The sequence below is a fragment of the Myotis myotis genome, unplaced genomic scaffold (assembly GCF_014108235.1).
Source record: "Myotis myotis isolate mMyoMyo1 unplaced genomic scaffold, mMyoMyo1.p scaffold_m19_p_16, whole genome shotgun sequence".
NCBI lineage: Eukaryota > Metazoa > Chordata > Mammalia > Chiroptera > Vespertilionidae > Myotis > Myotis myotis.
This window is the reverse complement of record NW_023416320.1, coordinates 13,468,715-13,490,124: the sequence shown is the minus strand read 5'-3', so window position 1 is coordinate 13,490,124 and position 21,410 is coordinate 13,468,715. Positions and strand designations below refer to the sequence as shown.

Sequence of the window (21,410 nt, the reverse complement as noted above, 5' to 3'; positions counted from 1 at the left end):
CTAGTGATGGGCACAGAAGGTTCCATGCCACAAGCAAACCCATTTTCAAATGATGACAGTGTATTGCCTTTAGGAAATCAAACACCTGGAATGACAATGCGTTCTCTCGGAAGCATTTTATAAAGGAGAAGCTTTCACGTCTGAGGCCGCAGGGGGAAGGTGCCCGCCCCTTTCACAGCAGCTCCCCTATTCAGGGGTTGGTCGTCACTGCAAAGCAGTTACAATCTGGACACCTCAGGTTTCAAGCCCAAACGAGAGTGAGAAAGAAGACGAGGACGGAACTACAACGCCAGATTATTGTCTCTAGAAGTTCCGAGAAGTAAGGTGCTTTGCCCTCCTATGGGAAAAAAGCAATACAGATACACGAAATAATGATACCACTTTTGTTCCTCCGGGTCTATGGCATTTTGTATATCACATATGTTTTCCCCTCTGATGTGGTTTCCAACCAGCCAAACCTTTTTATGTAACATCCCACCCTCTTGACTTAATGACAGGAAAAGAAAACGTGTCCTTATTGTAATTACGGGCTTAAAAAAATCTGATGGTTCACAACTCAATGATGACAGAAGCCTGTTTGGCACCTTTAGCCTTTCCAGCCGTCTGCTAATTCAATCCTTCTTCCACTTCTAAAATTCTTATTTTGTGAGTTTCAGCACCACTGACTCTTGTTAATGGGCCACCTCCTGTTTCTCACCCAGTTTTACAGCTTTTCCATTCTTCCCTGGCCTCATTTTAATTTCTGCAGGTTTAGTCCTCTGTGAATCATTGATTTTAGGCCTCTTAATCCTGCCTCTTTAATGAAGAGTAATTCATGGGCTGAGGTTTCTCAAGGGGAACCAGATTGACTGTGATATCTTCTCTGTAGCCTCAAACCCAGATGGACTTCTTTCCTTAGGGTTTAAAGTCAAGGCCCCAGCTCATTCGGGTGGAAGTGGGGATGGCCTGGCTGCTCCGGGGAGGCCTGGACGCAAGACTGGCCTAAACCCGCTCAGCCTCTTCTCACTTTCCCCCAAAATGGAAGCAGACGTTCGCAGCTTAATGTTAACGCTGCAAATATATCTATACCTAACATGGTATGACCCCTTTCAGTCCCTTGCAGACAACTAAGAAAAAAAAGGCTGAGATTATGATTTATCAGACACCGATTCTTCTGTATAACTAGGATTCTAATTATAAAAACAATACATATTTATGCTAAAGGAAATTCAGAGTAGAGAAGGGCGCAGTGAAAAGCAACACTTGCTTGCCCTGGCCAGTGTGGCTCAGTTGGTTGACTGTCATCCCGTGCACCGAAAGGTCGCCAGTTCGATTCCTGGTCAGGACACCTGTCTAGGTTGCAAGTTTAATCCCCATTTGGGGTTCGTACAGGAGGCAACCAATTGATGTTTCTCTTTCCCTCTCCCTTCCTCTCTCTCTAAAATCAGTACAAACTTTTTTTTTTTAAGTAACACTTGTTCCCATGCCCTGGCCACCCTTGGCCTCCCCAGAGGTATTCGGTGCGTGATTTTATGGAATGTGGCTGGGTTTCCTAAGACATAGGAGCAGAGGACCATCTCATTCTCTCTCTCACACTCTGTACTTCCTGGTTTTTAACTGCGGCTTGATTATTATATATTTACTATTTGCTTGCTTGCTTATTTTCTATGTCCTCATGAGATTATAAACTTCAAGAAGGTAGGCACCCAGTCTGTTGTGTTCACCACAGTATCCCAGAGTCTAACTTAGTGCCTGTTGCAGAACAGACACCCAACAAGAAATCTGATGAAGAATGTATGTGTGAAGATAAATCGAGAGAGAGAGAGAGAGAGAGAGAGAGAGAGAGAGAGAGAATCCCTAGAAATAGAACCTGTTTACATTGCCCTGACTAAACCTCAGCTTCCCCACAGGGTTTCAGTTATGCTCCTGATTGTCCCTTGCACTGCCCCGTGGGATGACTGGGAATGGTACTGTGCCCTTTCCTGAAGAGGCAGCTGAAGTCACCCAGGCCATACAATTTGCCCGAGGCCAATGTCAAAATAGGTGGTGAGTTGAACTAAAAATGGTGGCCCCGGGTCCCACATCCAGCCTCCCACAGCTGCCAGAGCTCACCCTAAATCCTCCGCCATCTGGTTCCAGGCAGTGGGAAGGAGGAGCATGGGGTCTGGCGGCAGACAGACCTGGGTTTGTGTACTCCAACATGGCCACGTCCCGACTCCCTGTGCCATGCTGGCCGAATACCACCTTCTGAGCCTGTTTTCCCAGGTGGGGAGGGACCTGCTCACCTCTTGGAGTTCTGAGGGTGAAAGGTAACACCAAACAAAGTATGTTTGGCTCAGAGTAGACGCTCTGAAAAGGTCAGTTTTCTCCTCTCCTCCTTCCCGAAAGATTAATGACTTGTCAGCTGTAACTCAAGAGAATTCTCTTCTTTTCAGTCAAATCCCGTTCAAGAGACATAAACGAGAACAGACCTCTAACTGTTCCTGAATTCCATGATTTACTTGCTGCTGCTGCTGCTGCTGCTTCATAAATCGTATGGCATTCATGCGAGGTTGGTCCGAAACATTTAATCTCAGCCAGTCCACCGAGGGCCAGGTTGCTAGCCTCCAGAGGCAGGGATCAGTGCATGTCTCAGGCAAAACTCTCAGGAACTCCCCAGGCCTGGCGCAATCCCGTGCAGTGTGAGCCCCATGCAAGGCACTCACCTAGGCTAACAGCCTGGGGTGTTTCTCTCTCAGGTATCAAGTGTCCAAAGCAGGTGTTGCTTTGCAACTTGAACCTCAGATCAAACAGCAGGAAGGCAGTAGAACCTGCTTTGGGAAAGCAACTGGGTTCCCACAGAATCGTCATCCATCATGTGATGGTGGTGCTGGAGCGGGGATGGGTGGGAGGGGAGCCGTAGGAAACCTTTCTAATTTTAGTCAAGTATTAGGCTGGTCTCAGTCAATCAGCATGTAGTTAGTGAGCACATACACGGCGGAGCATAACTCGGAAGCAAGCTCAGGGGCCAAGGGAAGAATACAAAGAAGAAAGTTTCTATCCCAGGAGGTTTCTAATAGAACTAGAGGCCCAATGCACGAAAATTCATGCAAGAGTAGCCTTCCTTCCCCGGCTGCCGGCACCGGCTTTCCTCCGGCACTCGGGACGCAGGCTTCCCACAGGCACCTGGGACCCCGGCTGGCTTCCCCCAGGCCGCCTGCAGGCACCCAGGACCCGGGCTGGCTTCCCCCTGGCCCCGGCTTAAGGAAGAACATCCGGAATGACGTCCAGAAGATGTCCAGTCTAATTAGCATATTACCCTTTTATTATTATAGATTGGTCTTGCAAGTCTTCATCTATCTAAGGAAGCAGCCAATAATATAAAGATACTCCGTGGAAATCCCTACACATACACATACACCCCACATCCCTAGACTGCCAGGATGGAACTAGTGAGTACCCCCAAGAACCCTTCTAAAGGTCTCCCTCTCTTTGGTTTTTCCCCAATAATTTATTCTAGTCTCCCCCTCCATTTAATGTCTTGTTTTTGTTTTCCTAGGAGACACTCATATTTACTTTCCAAACTCTTCTCAGATATCTCCTATTACTGCCATCCAGGAGAAACGGGGCTGCCCCGGCTTCCTTTCTGGGTCAGGCCTCCCTCTCTGGCCACAGCCATCTTTCCTGGATGGGCCAAGCCTTGCCTGCGGTCAGACACTGCAGGCAGGGAGGGGAGGGGGGCGGGTGGAGGCAGAGGAGGATGCTTAGGTGAGAACAGTCCGGGCACTGGCTAGCCCAGGGGTGGGCAAACTTTTTGACTCGAGGGCCACAATAGGTTCTTAAACTGGACCGGAGGGCCGGAACAAAAGCATGGATGGAGTGTTTGTGTGAACTAATATAAATTCAAAGTAAACATCATTACATAAAAGGGTACGGTCTTTTTTTATTTAGTTTTATTCATTTCAAACGGGCCAGATCCGGCCCGCGGGCCATAGTTTGCCCACGGCTGGGCTAGTCCCATTAGTGTGAGCTGGTCACGGTGCCAAGAATAATCAGGCACCTCGGATAGATGCGGTTCCTGACGACATGAAGCTCACCGGGAGGCCACACATGCTCGGGGCTTCGTGTACTAGGAGCTAGAACCACATAGATTTCTACCTCACTGACTACTCAAGGAGGTAGTTCTGGGAGAGAAAAACAGGCCCTAAGCCTGAGGAAAGGGCACGTTCAAGATGCGGAGTGGATATTCGGAGGCCGCCAGCGTCCCCGAACAATTCATTAGCCAGAGAGAGCAAGCAGCTACAGCGCTTCCTCTCATGCTGTTTGCTGAGCTCAGGAGAGGAGCTGGGGGAAGGAGACACAGTCACTGGTTTATCGATGCCGTGGAGTGGGAGTCCCAAGTGACCGGAGGAAAGCAAGGTGCCACAGAGAAAGAGCGAGAGCTCCCGCTGAGACAGCCAGTTCCAATTTGTGAAAGGTCGTTTTTGTCACATTCTTTTTGCCAGTTAGCACCCTCGAACAGCAGGCATAAGACAGGGGCCAGAGAAAACGGACAGAGGGGAGGCGTGGCTTGTTTGATGGCTTGCTTGATGGAACCCGAAGTGGAGAAGGGCTCCGAACATGAGATGCCCTGTTCGCAGGCACTGGCAGCCCCTCTCACCCTTCAGAGAGCGCCTGGACCTGTGGGCAATTTTATCTGTGTTCAGCAGAGAGACTGCTATTACCTACCAGTGGCTTTTATCTCCGTCCCAGCACCGCTTATTTTATAACCCTCACCCCTCATTAACACGGCAGCTACTTCAGAGCAAGGGACATGCGTGCCTTTTCCACTCCGAGGTGGTTGGCACTGGAACCTGGATGGTGCCTGGTACCTAGACGGCGCTCAATAAATGAACATTCGATGAATGAGGCCAAAGAGTGCTTCCGGGAACTGGTGGGGAAATTTCCAGGCCTAGCAAGGACCACCTGTAAGGCACAAGTGTGCTGGGAATCTGAACAGGGCGCTGCAGTAGGCACCTCCGTGCATGAGGACGCATGCTCCATGAAGGGTTCCTCTGGAGGAGGGAAGCTTTGAAAAAGTGGCGAAGGACCGTCAGCCAGGTGGCCCGGTGATGCCCAGGGAAAGCTGTGAAATGCTAACAGGTCATCTTGGGGGAGCAGAGGAAGACAGGAAGAGGCGAGTGGACACTGCCTGAGCCAGACGCTGAACATGCAGGAAGCTTTGGTCCAGAGGATAAGACACAAGCCAGGAAGAAACAGTATGTCCAAGGCCCTGGATGGAATAGGAAGAAAACCTATTTCCTTGGGCAGATTCCAGGTAGCTGAGAGCTGTGTTGGTGTGAGATGGCTCTGCTGAAAAGAAAGGGAAATCTGAGGTAACCCTGTCTTGTAAACCGACACCTTAGATCAGTGGTTCTCAACCTGTGGGTCGCGACCCCTTTGGCGGTCGAACGACCCTTTCACAGGGGTCGCCTAAGACCATCCTGCATATCAGATACTTACATTACGATTCCTAACAGTAGCAACATTACAGTTATGAAGTAGCAACAAAAACAATTTTATGGTTGGGTCACCACATGAGGAACTGTGTTTAAAAGGCCAGAAGGTTGAGAACCACTGCCTTAGATGGAAAACCTTCTCCACACCATGTCAGGGACCCAGGACATCTGGTGGCGGGTGAGCTCACAGCATAGGAAGACCCGCTGATGCATTTAGCAGCAATTATAACTAAAGTTATCTGCTCCCTGATCTTAGTTTGGAAATAGTTCAATGTAGCCATTGTTCATTGAATTGTGAACACAAAAGCAGCCTGGATGGCTTATCAGTATGAGCCATCTGCCCTCTGGTGCTTTGTGTGTGTGGTCCTCACTCCCCCGGCAATAGTTTCCGCTGCTGCTGAGGTCCCAGGGTCTGGGTCCCAGGGTCTGGCTCCGCTTGGCCAGACTTTAATAACAACACGAGATCCCAGGGTGCGTGTGAGTGTGGACTGAGGAAGTGCTCTCCCTCGCTACCTCCATTTCCATGTGTGGACCGGAGACAACAAATCAACATTTCAGAGTCCCTGTGAGGATTAAGTGAGATAATATCGCCATGTCATAGCGGCCTAAGCGATGTCTAGGAGAACTAAGCACAACACACTGGCTTTAAATTCTTATGCTCCATAACCAGATGCATATGCTGCTGGTGAGCGTGTAAGCTGGTGTAACCACTTTGGAAAACTATTCGTTTGTGTCTATGAAAGTTGCATATATCCCCATCCTAGGAGCCAGCAACTTCACTCCACGTATATACCCCAAAGAAGTGTATGTCCACAGAAGGGCATGCACAAGAATGTTACATGGAAACAACCTAGGTGTCCTTCAACATGTGATGTGGTATATACAAGGGAATACTCCTCAGCCATAAAAAAAAAAAAAATGAAATGTTGCCATTTTCGATAACATGGGTGGATCCTGAGAATGTCATACTGAGTGAAATACGTCAGATGGAAAAAGACAAGAACAGTATGATTTCACTCAGACGTGGGATGTAGAACAGAAAGCAGCAATGAACAAACAAACAAACAAACTCATAGATACAGACAACAGAACGGTGATTACAGAGGGGAAAGGGGTACGGGAAGGACGAAGAGGGTAAAGGGGGGGAGTCAAATGTATGGTGATGAAAGGAGACTAGATTTGGGGCGGCGAGCACAATGGAGTATAAAGATGTTGTATTATGAAGTTGTACACCTGAAACTTATATAATGGTATTAACCAATGTTACCCCCAATAAATTTCATTTTTAAAAGGTTTAAAATTTTAAAAATATACATATAAACAACAAAATATTAATAGCTATATTGTTTATAATAGCCCCAACTGAAAACAACCCAAATGTCCTTCCAGTAGAATGAAATATACATAATGAAAACGAGGAAATGTTGCCACTCACAACAACATGGATCATTCCCACTGGCATAATATCGAGCAAAAGAAGCCAGACACCAAAGAGCACCTGTTGTATAATTCCTTTTATAAAAATCTTGAAAATAAACAAAACTGGCATACAGTGCTGGATGTCAGGAAAGTGGTTATGTTGGGTGACTGGGGAAGGGCATAGGAGGATTTCTGGGGTAGTGATAATGTCTTCATATGGAAGATGGTTACAATTTTTATAATGTCTTATAAAAATGCATTGAACTATGACCTGTGCATTTTTCTGTATGTAGGTTATATGTGGTAGATTGTATTATTGCTCCTATCTTTCCACCAGGGACAACTCTGGTGGAGAGTATACTTCCTTGCCCTATTGCTGTAGAGCTTGTCCATGTGACGGGCTTTGCCCAACAGGAGGTTGGTTGGTAGGATGTAAACAGAGGCATAAAATGTGTTTGAACAGTTTGATTTCGCCCTCTTGGGTTTCTGCTGTCAGGGAAGAAAATATTTTCCTGACGCCCTTCTGGGTTCTTCTGGCTGGTTTAAGAATTAAGTGGACATGAGACAGTTTGACGGGAGAAAATCAAGTTCGTACCTATTGGGGTCTCACAGATATGCAACCTGAAGAAATGACCAAAGCAGGCAGCTTTTATACTTTTTTTTAGACAAAGAAACCACAAATTCGTGAAGAACTGATAAGACTAAGAAACATAAGCTTGGGTGCTTAATTAGTGAAGAATGTAAGCAGCGTTCTTCACACACGCCGTTCACACAGCCCTTGCAGCCCCGAGTTTCCTTCCTATCTCGGTGATGAGGAGTCTCCCTGCCTCCCGGTGGGAAGGGCACCTTTCACACAGGAGATTTACTTCCTGCTTCCAGAGACAAAGGACAGTCAGCATGCTCTTTTTGCACCAGCTGTTTCTTAAGTCACTTTAATTAAAAATAATCAATACGCCCAGTGGCATATTTTGGGGCAGTCTGCCCTGAGCCCCAACACAGTCCGAGTCATGAGGAGAATATACCTCAGAATGCTGCTGCTCTTTTGGCCCAATTCCCAGAACAATGCACGTGGAAAAGAAGGTTCAGCAAGACCTGGAGCCTGGAGCCTGAAGTCAGGCCTGGATCGGTCAAGTTGCAGCTGATGAGGAGGAAAAGGACTGCTATTCTAAGCCAGTGGATGTTGAAGTGCTTTGTCATGCAGCATTATTATGACAATAGCTGACTAATACACACTATTCTTCAGTAAAAAAGTACTTTCCGATCTCTATGCTCCCCCCCCCCCTCCGTTCTAATAGTCACCTGTTTCAATTTAAAGTTACTGGCACCCACCTCCAGCACTTACACAGCCAATTCCTGTCAGACAATTACTAGTAAATGCAGCGCATTTCCTTGTCTATAAAATGAGGATGACGCTTACTTCACAAAATGCTCTTGGGAAGTTTGAACGAACCAGTAGATCCAAAGTGCTCTGTAAATCACAGAACACAATTTTAAAGTGACGGATGATGGGACAGGAAGGAAGGTGGGAAAGCAAACGTGTGCACCACGTCACGCACCAGGCAAAGCAGCTTCCTCCCTGCCACGCACATCCTGGCTCAAAGGGAAAGGACACAAGTGTGGGGAGGAGGCTAGGGGGCAAGTGGCAGGGCCCAGGCTGGAGCTTCTGAGTGTAGTTCTGTGGGGCCCAGTCTGCCTTGGGAGATAGCAATGATGATTAGGCTTCTAGAAGGCCAGCTGATGCACAGGCAACGTACGCACTAGGAATCCCAGGAAGGGCCTCTGTGATCCTCAAATCTTCTCCCTACCCATTACCGTCTACCGTACCTGAATGGCCACCATCAGTTTTGTATAATTGGGTTATGGGCCCAGCCAGCATGGCTCAGTGGTTGAGCATCAATCTATGGACCAGGAGGTCATGGTTTGATTCCTGGTTGGGGCACATGCTGGGGTTGTGGGCTCGATCCCCAGCGTGGAGAGTGCAGGAGGCAACCAATCAATGATTCTCTCCCATCACTGATGTTTCTCTCTTTCTCTCTTCCTCTCTGAAATCAATAAAAATATACTTAAAAAATAATAATTGGTTTATGGCACTGTGTGCCTAACCATCCCTGTTAATCCATCCTGCCTTTCTTATAGTGCTTCTCGATTTACAAAGAGCAGGCCCATCTGCTGTCTCATTTTGGTATTATTTCCATTGTGTGGATAAGGAACCTGAGACTCTGAGAGATTGAGTGATTCCTGCAAGGCTCCTTCCTTAATGAGTGTTAGAGCTGAAGTTGCAACAGGTTTTTTGACCAAAGCTTAGCGAGGTAACACACGGATGTGGGCACGAATTCCGTCATTAGATGACCAGTTGTGCCCTCAGAAAACAGGTGGCATTGGCCTGAGGGGACAGGACCAGTAAGTTATAACAGGGAAGAGGGGAAAACTGAGTTTGGAGCGTGCAGTAAGCAGTGGACTTTGAAAGGAGGTGGGAGATGGGGAAGATGAGGAAGTGGGAGGGAGACGGGGAGTGGAAGGAGGAAGAGGCTGCAGAGCCTTGGCTGGTCTCCTAAGGGCATTCATTCCCATGGGAGGAGCACTTTCCAACAAGAGCTCAGAGAGGGAAGCAAGGATCAGAAAGGATGCTAGTGAGGCCAGGGACCCTGCAGTCCTACTTCCTTTCCAACAGCAACATTCTGCGGCAAGAGTCCCCCTAGGGGCTTCGCATAGCCCGCCTGGTCCTCTCTCTCCTTCCCTATCTACTCCACACGCTGCCAACCCCTAAGACTGGCCGACTGCCTGGCCTAAGACTGGTTGCTACAGCCAGCACAGTCCTCACGATCAAGATGGTGAGACCTGACACGGGAAAGGAGATCCTTGAACAAAGTTGCCTTTAAGCAAACACACTTCCCTTAGAGTGCCAACATCAAGGACCCATTTCAGCTGATTCAACTAAACCTAGCAGCCCTCAAGGCAGGAGTTGGGGTAGGTGTTGGGTCTTGCTATTTTATTGGCAGCAATTTTCACATGGGTGAGGCAGAGAATTTCCATTAGCAAGAGGAACCTTCACTGTTCTTTCCAAGGGCACAGTCTCTCCCTTTCTCCAGGCCCAAGTTGGTGTGTGGCTGTGACCTACCTACCTCTGTGGTCCGGAGGCCGTTGTGTTTCTGGGTCAAAGTGCCTGAGCTGAGGCTCTGAGGATTTGAGCACTGGGTTCCACAGCTCGTCTTCTTCTCTGGGTTGGATAGTCCACCTGGGGCTGTAGATCGGGGCACACCATTGGAGGACAGTCCATCTTCCAGCACACCTGGGGGAGGGAGACAGAGAATGGCATTAGAGTCTTGCCACAAACAATCCCCAAGAGCGTGGAAAATTTTCAGCCAAAAAGAAGAAAGGAGAGTCACCAGAAATCCCACCACGCCAAGTTACCCTTTTCGATAAGAACAGGTGTGTTGTTGTTTTGTTTTACGAAGATGAGATGTTTAAAAATAATTTATAACCTGATAACTTTACTTAATACATCAATGGTATTTCCCCATGCCATTGAATATTGTCATATTACTTTTTACATGGTCTGCTGTTATGGGAATATGTCACCATCTACTTTACTAATCCCTTCTAGTTGAATATACGTTTTCAAAATAAATGTTACTGGGATGAAACTCTTCAGAGTTAAAGATTTACTTTTAATTACATCCTTAGGATGAATTCCTAGAAATGGATTACTGGTTCGAAGGTTATACAGTTTTTACATAATTCCATCTCAAGGTGTTGGACTAGGTCCCTCCCATAACAAATGCCAAGAAATGATAGAATAAGTGTAAATAAACAGCCTCACTGAAACACAAGAGGAGGACTACAGTGAGGAATTCATGGCTAAAGAATAGCATATAGCAAGAGGGAGAGTACGAGAGGGAGACCGGAAGTGGGCAGGGGCTTTGCGATAGGGAGTCCAGGAGTAGCCAGGTGTGTTGGCCACTCTACTCCTCCACCAGCTGAGGCCAGTCAGCAAGGATGGAGCAGTCTCTGTGATATAATAAGAAATATGTATTTGGTCTTCATCCCTAGTTCTTGGCACAGAACACCTAAAACCCTTGTAATTTCCTAAGTGATGGAATGATAGAGCATCTTTTGTTATGACCTTGGTCTTTGCTCCTGGCTCCTAATATCCTTGGAACTTTGGGAGTAATAGGCAAATTTGTTCTACTGAGGCAACACATGCCCCCATTCCCACAGCTTCAGGATGAGGGCTGGTTGCCAGAAAGGCTTAACCTTGATCAGAAGCTTGGAACTTTCAGTCACCTCCCACCTCTTGGGAGGGGAGAGGAGCTAGAGATTGAGTTAATAATTGATCACACCTAATGATCAAACCTCCATGAAACCTCCTAAATGATGATGTGCAGGGAGCTTTAAGGTTGGTGAAAGCACCCCATGTGCCAGGAGGGTGGCGCACCTCAACCCCAGGGGGACAGATGCTCCTGCATTTGGGACTCTTCTGGGCCTCGCCCTAAGTACCTCTTCATCTGGCTTTTCATCTGTGCCCTTCACATTGTCCTCTACCCTAAGTGTAAGTAAAGTGTCCCTGGGTTCTGTGAGTCATTCCAGCAAATTATCTGGCTTAAGTAAGTATTTCTCAGAACAGAAGAACAATGTGAAACTGAAATAGCCTCCCAAGTGCTTGGCAGGATAAATAAAAAGAAAACTAACCTAGATGGACCTCAGTGAAATTTCAGAACGTCATTGAGAACAAGAAAGGCTTCAGAAGAGGACAAAAGTCAAGAATGAGGTTGACATCAGAGTTTGCATCAGCAACCAATGGATGTAAGACTGAAACACTGTGTTCAAGATTTCAAAGGCTATGCACATGTTAAGGTCTTTTGCAATGTATTGTTACGTTTATCCCTATAAATCTCCAATTACCCCATTGCCCTTTTGCTAACAGTATATGAAATGCAATAGTACCCAACCCCTCACAAACACTGAATATTTCCTTTTTTGTTTCCCATCTTTGTCAGGTTAAGAGGCAAAATAAAGTATCTCACTGCTTGGATTTACACTTCCTGACTTACTAGAGATATTACATTATTTGTATGCCTATTAGCTAATTAGGTGTGTGTTTGTTTTAAATTGTCAAATCATTTGCCTATCGTTCCTTTGGGGCGTTTGTCTGGGTTTGTTTGCTTTTCATCACACTTAAGGAAAACAAACAAAATCCTTTCCCAGAGTGGTGAGGCGGGCATCGGGCATCGGAAGCACAGTGTGTCTATACTGAGGGAGGGAGGGGTGGCTGACGAAGCAGAGTTGATGAGGCTCCAATCCCAACACTGAGGAAGCAGAGAGCCAAAAGTCACATGTCACCAGTGAGTCCATGTGTTACCCACCTACTCTGCAAACTGCTAAGAGGCTCTCAACTGTGGCCATGGAGAAAAATCAGAATTTAAAACATTGAAAGTCACAGCAGAAAATGGCTGGCCCAGAGTTTCCTGACTGGCCGGCTGTAGTATATGGGAACATGGTAAATGGGTTCCAGATGTACAGAGAAGTGGGTTCCTCCAGCTGGGCTTACCTCAAATCTTTGCACCCCCTTCCTCCACCAGCCAGCAGCCTGACCCCTTTTCTTCCCATCTCCCCTCCATCTGGCACCAACAGGACCTCAAATGCCTGCGTATGGACAGCCCAGCACACATATTCAACCTTTATCTTTGCTGCTCCCTCAAACAGCTGGCCCTTGGCCCAGGGTGTGCAAACCCAGAGGATGGATCAGGAGAAGAGGCCCATGAAGAACCTGGGAACAGGCGTCTTGTGATTTGGACTGGAGATTCCAGGGCCTGGAACCCATGTAAGAAGAGTCTAGAACAGAGCTTCTCAGTGTGGCCTGGGCAATAGTTGGGGAGAAAAACTGACTAATGGACTTATACGGTCTAGAAGGACAACTGCAGTACTAGCCTGTCAGTTCCCCCAAGGCCATGGGTCCTGACCAAGAGGGCTCCAGTTCCTGAGATGAATCACCAGCCTGTCCTATCCGCACTTGGCCGTGGGGGTTGGTGGTGGAAATGGCATCCCCTCGTACCCAGCAGCGTGCGAGAAAGACGCCTGCAGAGAGCAACAGCTGGAACAGAAAAGACAGCAAGAAGGAGCAAGCAGAGTCCTGTCTGTCCTTGGGGAAATCAGGCCCAAAGTCTTTTCTCCCCAAAGAGACACCCAGGAGGCAAGAAACAAGCTGATAAACTGGGAGGCAGCCAAAAGGAAAGGTCAAAATCTCACCTTTCTGTTCCCTGCAGACACCCTTAGGACCTCTCTGTGTTCTCCGAGGGCTCACCTTCCCTGCCCCCTTTGATCAGATCAGCGGCACCTTCCTTTCTTGACGTTTCTACCTCTGCTGTTTTATTTCTTGAAATTTAAAAATTGCCCAAACCAATCAATCCATCCTCTAGCCTCCATCTACGAGAGCCTATCCTGTGCCTAGCACACTGTGTGCCATTAGAGGATACAAAACACGTACCCAAATCCCCTCTGCTTCTGTAATTTAATTGGGAACTTAACAGGTTATGTAAGAATGACTGAAAAATAGAGCCATGCAAACTTCCAATAACAAGATATCATTTCTTACCCATCAGAATGGCACAAGTTAAGAAGTCTGCTAATATTACATGTTGAAAGGGTGTGGGCTAATGGGTCCTCTCATATATTGCTGGTGGGAGTACAAAGAGAACTATCTATCTTGGAGGACAACTGGCAGAATCTATTCGAGCTGCAAATGTGCACACCTTGATGCCCTGGCAATTCTAATCCTCTGTGCCTCCCGTAGAAAACCTCCCTCCATTGCAGAGCCTGTGGGGGGGCGCTCTCTAGGCCACTGTTCTAGTGAAGAGTGGAATCGATGTAGCCATTCGTCAGTTGGATAATTAAATAAACTGTGGTTTCCCTATATTATGGAATTCTACTGTCGGAGCCCGGAGCAGGCTACCCCAAAAGATCTCACAGTGGGATATGGATGACTTTGATTTAAAGTTACTTGACAAGCAGCCAGTGCCAGAGGGCAGGCCAGCCCGCCCTTGTCTCCTTGGGGAAGGTGCCCTCCCTGCTCCAGGGGGGCTAAGAGAGACACCCTTTGGTGAAGGCCTGGGGTGCATGGTTGGGGGCAGGCTAGAAGGGGTCAATGAGGGGTAAAGGGACATATGCAATACTTTCAACAATGAAGATTTAATAAAAATGAAAAAAGGCACCCTTATTGCTAGCGTGAAGGAATCCAGGGCCAAAAAGCTTACATAAACAAACCTTGTTACTCCTTTACTAACTTACTACCCGAGCCCAAACTGTGTTGAGATTCCTCACGAATGAGCACCCAAACCTAAGTGTCTGTCCTATCAACGCATCACAAATGTATTGTTTCTTTGTCTACGTAAAAAGGGTAACTAGTCAACTTGTTCACTTCTCTGAGCCTAATTTATGATCTCCTGTGGGCATGTATTAAATTATACATTTTTTTCTGTTAATCTGGCCTTGTGTGAATGTCATTATTAGTCCAGCTAGAAGAACTCAAGAAGGGTAGAGGGGCGACTTCCCCCTGCCCAACACTATACAACAACCTAAAAGTATGAAGTAGATTTATATAGATAGACATCTAATGAATAATAATCAGTAAAAAAAAAAAAAAAAAAAAAGCAAGTAGTTAGTAAAAAGAACTTTCATATGGGAAAAAACTATTATATACCATGTTATCATATTTATATATTTTATGCAGAGATATATACACACACACACGTGTGTGTGTGTGTGTGTGTGTGTGTGTGTGTGTGATAACAATATTTGTCTTTGAGGCAAAGACAGGGGACCAAAGTCAGAAGGGGAGAGGGGTTCATGGGGCTGTGTCTGTGACATTTCTACTTTTTAAATATATTGTTAGTGAAATAAAAGTGATTTTTAAAAAAATAGAGCTATGTCATATTCTGCTTTTTCTTATTAGTAAAGGCTTTGTACCCACTCAGAGTATTTGCCTATGTAATTTTTAGTTATTAGACTACAGTTAATCATCAATTATGCTATCAAAAATAGTAATAAAATATAAAGATACAAGAACAACACCCAAGAATCCATACCTTGCTATTCGCCTAATTTACAAAGAAAGTTCCATCACTTAACATGAAGAGATGAGCTCTCGGTCCGACATCTTGGCGAGGCAGCCGTGGAGGCCCTGCTCCCCGAGTCTGGCTGTGCCGCCCAAGGACAACTCGAAGGAGAAAGATGCTGGAAAGTCAGCCAAGAAAGACAAAGACCCAGTGGACAAGTCCAGGGACAAGGCCAAAAAGAAGAAGAGGTCCCAAGGCAAAGTCCGGGACAAGCTCACTAACCTAGTCTTGTTTGACAAAACAACATGTGACAAACTCTGTTCCCAACTATAAGCTCATAACCCAGCTGTTGTCTCTGAGAGACTGAAGATCCACGGATCCTCAGTAAAGGTCCTACTGGCCAGGGCAGCCCTCAGGAGCTCCTTAGGAAAACACTCACTCAACTAGTTTCAAAGCACAGAGCTCAAGTAATTTACCCCAGAAACACAAAGGTCGGCATGCCCAGCTGTTGGAGAAGATGAATGAACAACAGGTCTCACCAGCTGTACAGTTTGAAAAATACAACTTTATTAAACCAATCAATCAATAAAACAAAAAGATGAGATGTCTGACCGTCTGTATGGCAGCTGGTAATGTTCACTGAGATACCCTAATAGCTAATGTGGATGGGAGAGAAGATAGTTGTTCATAAGAACCTGGGGGTTGCCGGCGGGACTGAAACCAGCCATGGTTAGTCCTCACGAAGGAGGGAACTCTTGAACAGTGCTGGAAAGGAAAGCCTGGGGCTTGCGGCATGAGGCTGACAGAAGAAATGAAATGAAATTCACATTCGTGGGCTCCTGCTGAGGGCCAACCCCAAGCTCAGAGCCAAGGATGCAAAGAAAGGCTCCTGAAACAACTGGTAGCGAAGAGCATGGAGTGGAATTTGATTCCCAGCTCCTCTTCATTGTCCCATCAACCTTGTAGGTAAGTGCTACCGTCCTCCTCCTGCCCCCCTTTTTTTCAGAAGAGGAAACACGGAGGTTCAGTAACCTGCCTTGAGACCCTACATCTGATGCCAGAGGCAGGCTGCCTCCCAGGCCTGCCAGAGTCTAAAGCCTTTGTTTTCACATACATTTTGTTTACCCACATCACTGAAGAAAGCTCTTCAGTGAAGCATACTCTTCCTTCCAGGGCCAGACAATAAGGAGACACCTGGTGTCATCAAAATGCATGAAAGGCTTTTTGTTTGTTGTTTTAAAGCTAATCCACAGCTCAAAGGTCTTCCTCCTCCAGGGTGGAGCAGATCTTTCCCAGTAACTTGCCAGCAGAGTCAAGTAGGTCACACGGAGGTACAGACAGCGAGATGAGTGCATTTAATTCAAATTTCTTTGTGTGTTTTCTACCCCTCAGTCCCCTGCAATGGTCCTCGTGTCAGGTGCTCAGCCCTCGGGTCGTCCACTATAGATTCACAGTTTCTCCCCTAACCCCCTGGAAGCCACAGCCAGGCTCGCTTCCCCCACAGCTCCTGTTTCAGGGCTGCAGCCAATTGGCCTCTACTCCAGGCAGGGGTCAGGCCCTCAGCATCTTTCTGGAGCCCCCTCCAACCTCTCCCACTCCCTCCCCAGGCCTTCACCACACTATTGTCCTTGTCCATGGGTTATGCATATATGCATGTAAGTTCTTTGGTTAATCTCTTCCTGTCTCTCTCCCCTTCCCTCTGAGATTCATCATGCTTCCATCTCTCTGGGTCTATTTTGTTCATCAGCTTATTTTGTTCATTAGATTCCACATATGAGTGAGATCATGTGATACTCTGACTGGCTTATTTCACTTAGCATTATAGTCTGCAGGTCCCTCCACCTGTCTCAAAGTGTAAGAGATCCTTCTTTTTTACAGCTGCATAGTATTCCATTCTGTAAAATTACCACAGCTTTTTTATCCACTCATCTATTTGGGGCTGATTCCAGATCTTAGCTATTGTAAATAGCACTACTATGAACATAGGGGTGCATATATCCTTTCTGATTGGTGTTTCAGGATTTTTAGGATATATTCCTAGAAGTGGGATCACTGGGTCAAATGGGAGTTCCATTTTTTATGATTTTAAGAAACTCCATACTCTTTTCCACAGTGGCTGCACCAGTCTGCATTCCCACCAACAGCATACTAGGGTTCCCGTTGCTCCACATCCTCACCAGCACTTGCCCTTTGCTGATTTGCTGATAGTAGCCATTCTGGTAGGTATGAGGTGGTACCTCATTATCATTTTAACTTGCATCTCTCTGATGATCAGTGACTTTGAGCATTTTTTTCATATGTCTCTTGGCCATCTGTATGTCCTTTTTGGAGAAGTGCCTATTTAGATCCTTTGCCCATATTGTAATTGGATTGTTTGTCTTCCTTTTGTTAGGTTGTATGAGGTCCTTATATATTTTGAAAATTAACTCCTTATCAGATGTATCATTGGCAAATATGTTCTCCCATACAGTGGGCTGCCTTTTCATTTTGTTGATGGTTTCTTTTGCTGTGCAGTAGCTTATTTTGATGTGGTCCCATTTGTTTACTTTTTCCTTTGTTTTCTTTGCCCTGGCCCTAGGAGATGTATCGGCAAACATTGCTATGAGAGATGTCTGAGATTTTGCTGCCTATGGTTTCTTCCATTTTTATGATTTCACTATAGGCCCAGTGCATGAATTCGTGCACAGGTGGGGTCTGGCCAGCCCACCCCAGTCGGGGTCAGAGGAGCCAATCAGGGGTGGGGCTGGCCAGGGAGAGAGGCTGTGGGCAGTTGGCGGGCAGGCCTCTCCCCCCCGGTAGAACTCTGTGTCGAACTCCCAGTTAAGGGGACAATTTGCATATTAGCCTTTTATTATATAGGATGGTTTGCATTTAAATCTTTTATCAATTTTGAGTTTAAAGCAAAGGTCATAGCAAGAGACTGACAGCAATACAGTCATAGTAGGGAACTTCAACACCCACTGACTTCACTGGATAGATTTTTCAGACAAAATATCAACAAGGAAACAGTGACCCTAAGTGATATACTAGATCAGATGGACTTTATTGACATTTATGGAACATTTCACCCCAAAGCTTCAGAATATACATTCTTCTCAAGTGCACCTGCGGCATTCTCAAAGATAGACCACATGTTAGGACACAAACTAAGTCTCTACAAGTTCAAGAAGACAAAATTTCATCAAGAATTTTCTTAGATCACAATGGCATGAAACAAGAAATAACTAGAATAAAAACACTCAAAAACTTTCAAACACATGGAGGATAAATATGAATCGGTTACCAATGAAATCAAAGAAGAAATGAAAAACTTCCAGGAGAGTGCAGGAATTTTTTAAAATATATTTTATTGATTTTTTACAGAGTGGAAGGGAGAGGGATAGAGAGTTAGAAACATTGATGACAGAGAAACATCGATCAGCTGCCTCCTGCACACCTCCCACTGGGGATGTGCCCGCAACCAAGGTACATGCCCTTGACTGGAATCGAACCTGGAACCTTTCAGTCCGCAGGCCGATGCTCTATCCACTGAGCAAAACTGGTTAGGGCTTAATAGCTTTTTATTCTTTATTTGATATCTCTGAATCTGACTCCATTTTGAGACCGAACCTCTTGGGGCTCTCAGTGTCTGTGAATTAAATAACTTAAATTCATGTTCACTCAACAAGCATCACTAGTAGCCAGCTTGCTATGTGCCCAGCAGGAGGGTATGACGGTGGGGCAGGCACTGCCCTTGGAGTCAGGCAGCCTAGGATCAAGTCCCATCTCCAACTCTGTAAGTTGTGTGACCCTTCAGAAGTGACTAAGTAATAACATTTCCCTCCCCCCCCTTTTTTTTGTCTATAATGTGTCAAACTCTGGTATGATTACTACCATTTTACACACGAGAACATGGTGCCTCAGAAAGGCCAAGAACTTGCTCAAAACAACCAACCAGCCAGTGGTGGAGCCAGGACTTCAGCACCCAGATCTGTGTGACTCCAAAGACATCCGTCCCCATCTATTGTCTCTGTCATTGCCCCATTACGTAGCATCACTGAGCCTCGATTTCCTGGGGTATAAAATGAGAATTATGATATCTGCATCAGAGATGGGTGATCAGAGAAAAAGAGAAGGTAAGCCTGGCTCTGAGCCTGGCACACAGTGGGGCTCATGTCACAGCTTCCCACGCCAGGCACGACAATGTGCCAACGGCTGATTTGAGATCCTTCCTTGACAGCAAGGGGAGGGCACTAAGTGGGTGAAAGAAAATAGAGAAAAGACATACGAACAAGAGAGTATCAGCAAAAACCAGCTTCGCCAAGTCCACAACCCTGTCCCAGATCCAATCAGGGTGGAGCAACCCCTAAAGGGTCTAAGGCCAGAGACTAGGGGAACCCAGGAGGCCAACCAAGAGGTCAGAAGGTTGAGCTGAGGCGGGAACCCCAGATTACAGGCAGACTGCTGTTACATAGGGTCTGTTCACTGCATGTTATTCGAGGGCTGACATGTGACAAGGACGAAAGATAAAGCATAGTACTCACAAGCCCTCAGTGTGTCTCGCCTCCTTTAGGAGGACAGGAAATTTGGAGCTTAACCAGCAACGGGGCCCTGTTGTGCTGAAGAGAAATGGACAGCGCCAGGGACAAACAGACCGTGGGGAACAGTTGGTGCCGTCCTGAGTATTTATTGCGTCTCTCAGCGGGGCCAGGCCCTGTTCCAGGCCAGGGAGGCAGAAGGGAAGGACAGAGACTCCGTCCTTGCCATTTGGCAGGATATCTGGGATGTAGGGGAGAGAGATGTCTGAGAGGTATTGCTGGTGAAAAGGAACAAAACAGCCAAAGAGAGGCAGGGGCCAGGTCACGAGTGATCATATGGCCCCCGGTTGAGGAGTTTGGACAGAGTCCTGTGGGCGAGCGCGCCTGGGCCAGTGGAGGGTCCCTTTGAAGGGCTCAGGCCTGGAGGCAGGGAGTCCAGCAAGGAGAGAGCCTTGCCCTCGGGGATCCACCTCCTCTAGAGGTTCCCTTCGTGGTCTGAGTGCATTTTTGAAATGACTGTCTTCCCTGCTGGACTCACCAAATTGGAACCCACTCTCAGAAGGCTGCAGCTGGAAACGGTGCCACTTCAGAAAGATGGCTTTGGCCAAACACACACCTAGTAAGTGCAAGTGAGTACTTGGAAAGAAGGGGGTGGGGGTAGGGGGAGTAAATTTAAATAAATTAAGATAATCATCTATAACCACAATCTGGATGAAAAGGTTTCCAGTGACCATTTCCAAAGGACATGGCCAGAATGAGCAGGATTAAGCTTGACAAGCTTCTCAGTCTGTGTCTCGCTGTTAGTGTCTAAGCAGCTGGTGGCGTCCAGCATGTCTTCCACAACAGCCACACAGGACAGAGATGCTGTGGGTCTTCTGCCGGAAGCATACATAAAACTTCAGTTGGGCCGATTGGATTTTGTGTTTCTGTAATGCAGTAATTGGCTCTCAAATCCCCAGTTCCTGTCTTTGGAGCTTTCCCTGGCTAGCTTTAAAAGCAAGTTTAAGCTTCCTTTATTTTTTTTTTTTCTTCTGAGAAGTCAAGTTCAAGCTCCCACTTTTGACAAGTTCCTGCAAGGTTCTGGAAGCAGGTACAGTTGGCTTTGATTTAAATCATATTACCATCCTTGATGTTTACGAAAGGAGGTGGCTTTTCCAATGGAAGAGTTTGGACAGAATCATCCATAAAGTCAATAACCTGCTTGTGTGGCCTGACCCCACCCCAATGCACAGATTCCATTGTGAGACAGTTCTGCTGGCCTTGGTGTAATAGACACAGGGACGTGAAGCCTGAGAAAAATCAATATCCTTTCAGGGTTTTCCTCTAACACAGCTTTTTCTTCAAGTTTTCCATCCTAAATATCTAGATCTGACCTCGGGGATTTAAAAAATATATATATATATATATATATATATATATATATATATATATATAATATATATATTGATTTCAGAGAGAGAAAGAGAGAGGGAGAGAGAGATAGAAACATCAATGATGAGAGAATCATTGATCATTTGCTTCCTGCACGCCTCTTACTGGGGATTGAGCTCCCAACCTAGGCATGTGCCCTGGCTGGGAATTGAACCGTGACCTCCTGGTTCATGGGTCAATGCTCAACCACTGAGCCACACCAGCCAGGCAGACCCCAGGGACTTATAAGAAGGCACGTAGCCCTGTGGAAAACCTCATGAAGCCAAGGTCATGCAGGAACTTAGATGACGCCGTAAGGGGACTGGCTCACGCAGGCCCCACACCACTGACCCACGGCCTTGTAGTTCCTATCCAGAAAAATCAGTAAACGGGGGGCTCAAACATCACTGAGGAGAAGACGGCCACTCTACAAGCCTGGTTCCCCACGCTGTGTTCTAACCCTGTCCTCTCTCAGAGAGCACGTCCACCTTCACGCATTCAGCTCACATCTGATACCCAACTCCCTGCTCTGAGGGGCATCTCAACCAGTATTTGCT

The 21,410-nt window shown here is 46.6% G+C and overlaps 1 protein-coding gene across 1 annotated transcript in view; it reads right to left on the bottom strand.

Moving 5' to 3' along the window:
• Nucleotides 1-21,410, bottom strand: part of BAALC (BAALC binder of MAP3K1 and KLF4) — a 50,891-nt gene that overhangs the window by 6,227 nt on the left and 23,254 nt on the right. The window contains 1 exon segment of the mRNA XM_036338333.1: nucleotides 9,998-10,164. Within this exon segment, the coding sequence (XP_036194226.1) occupies nucleotides 9,998-10,164 (167 nt within the window).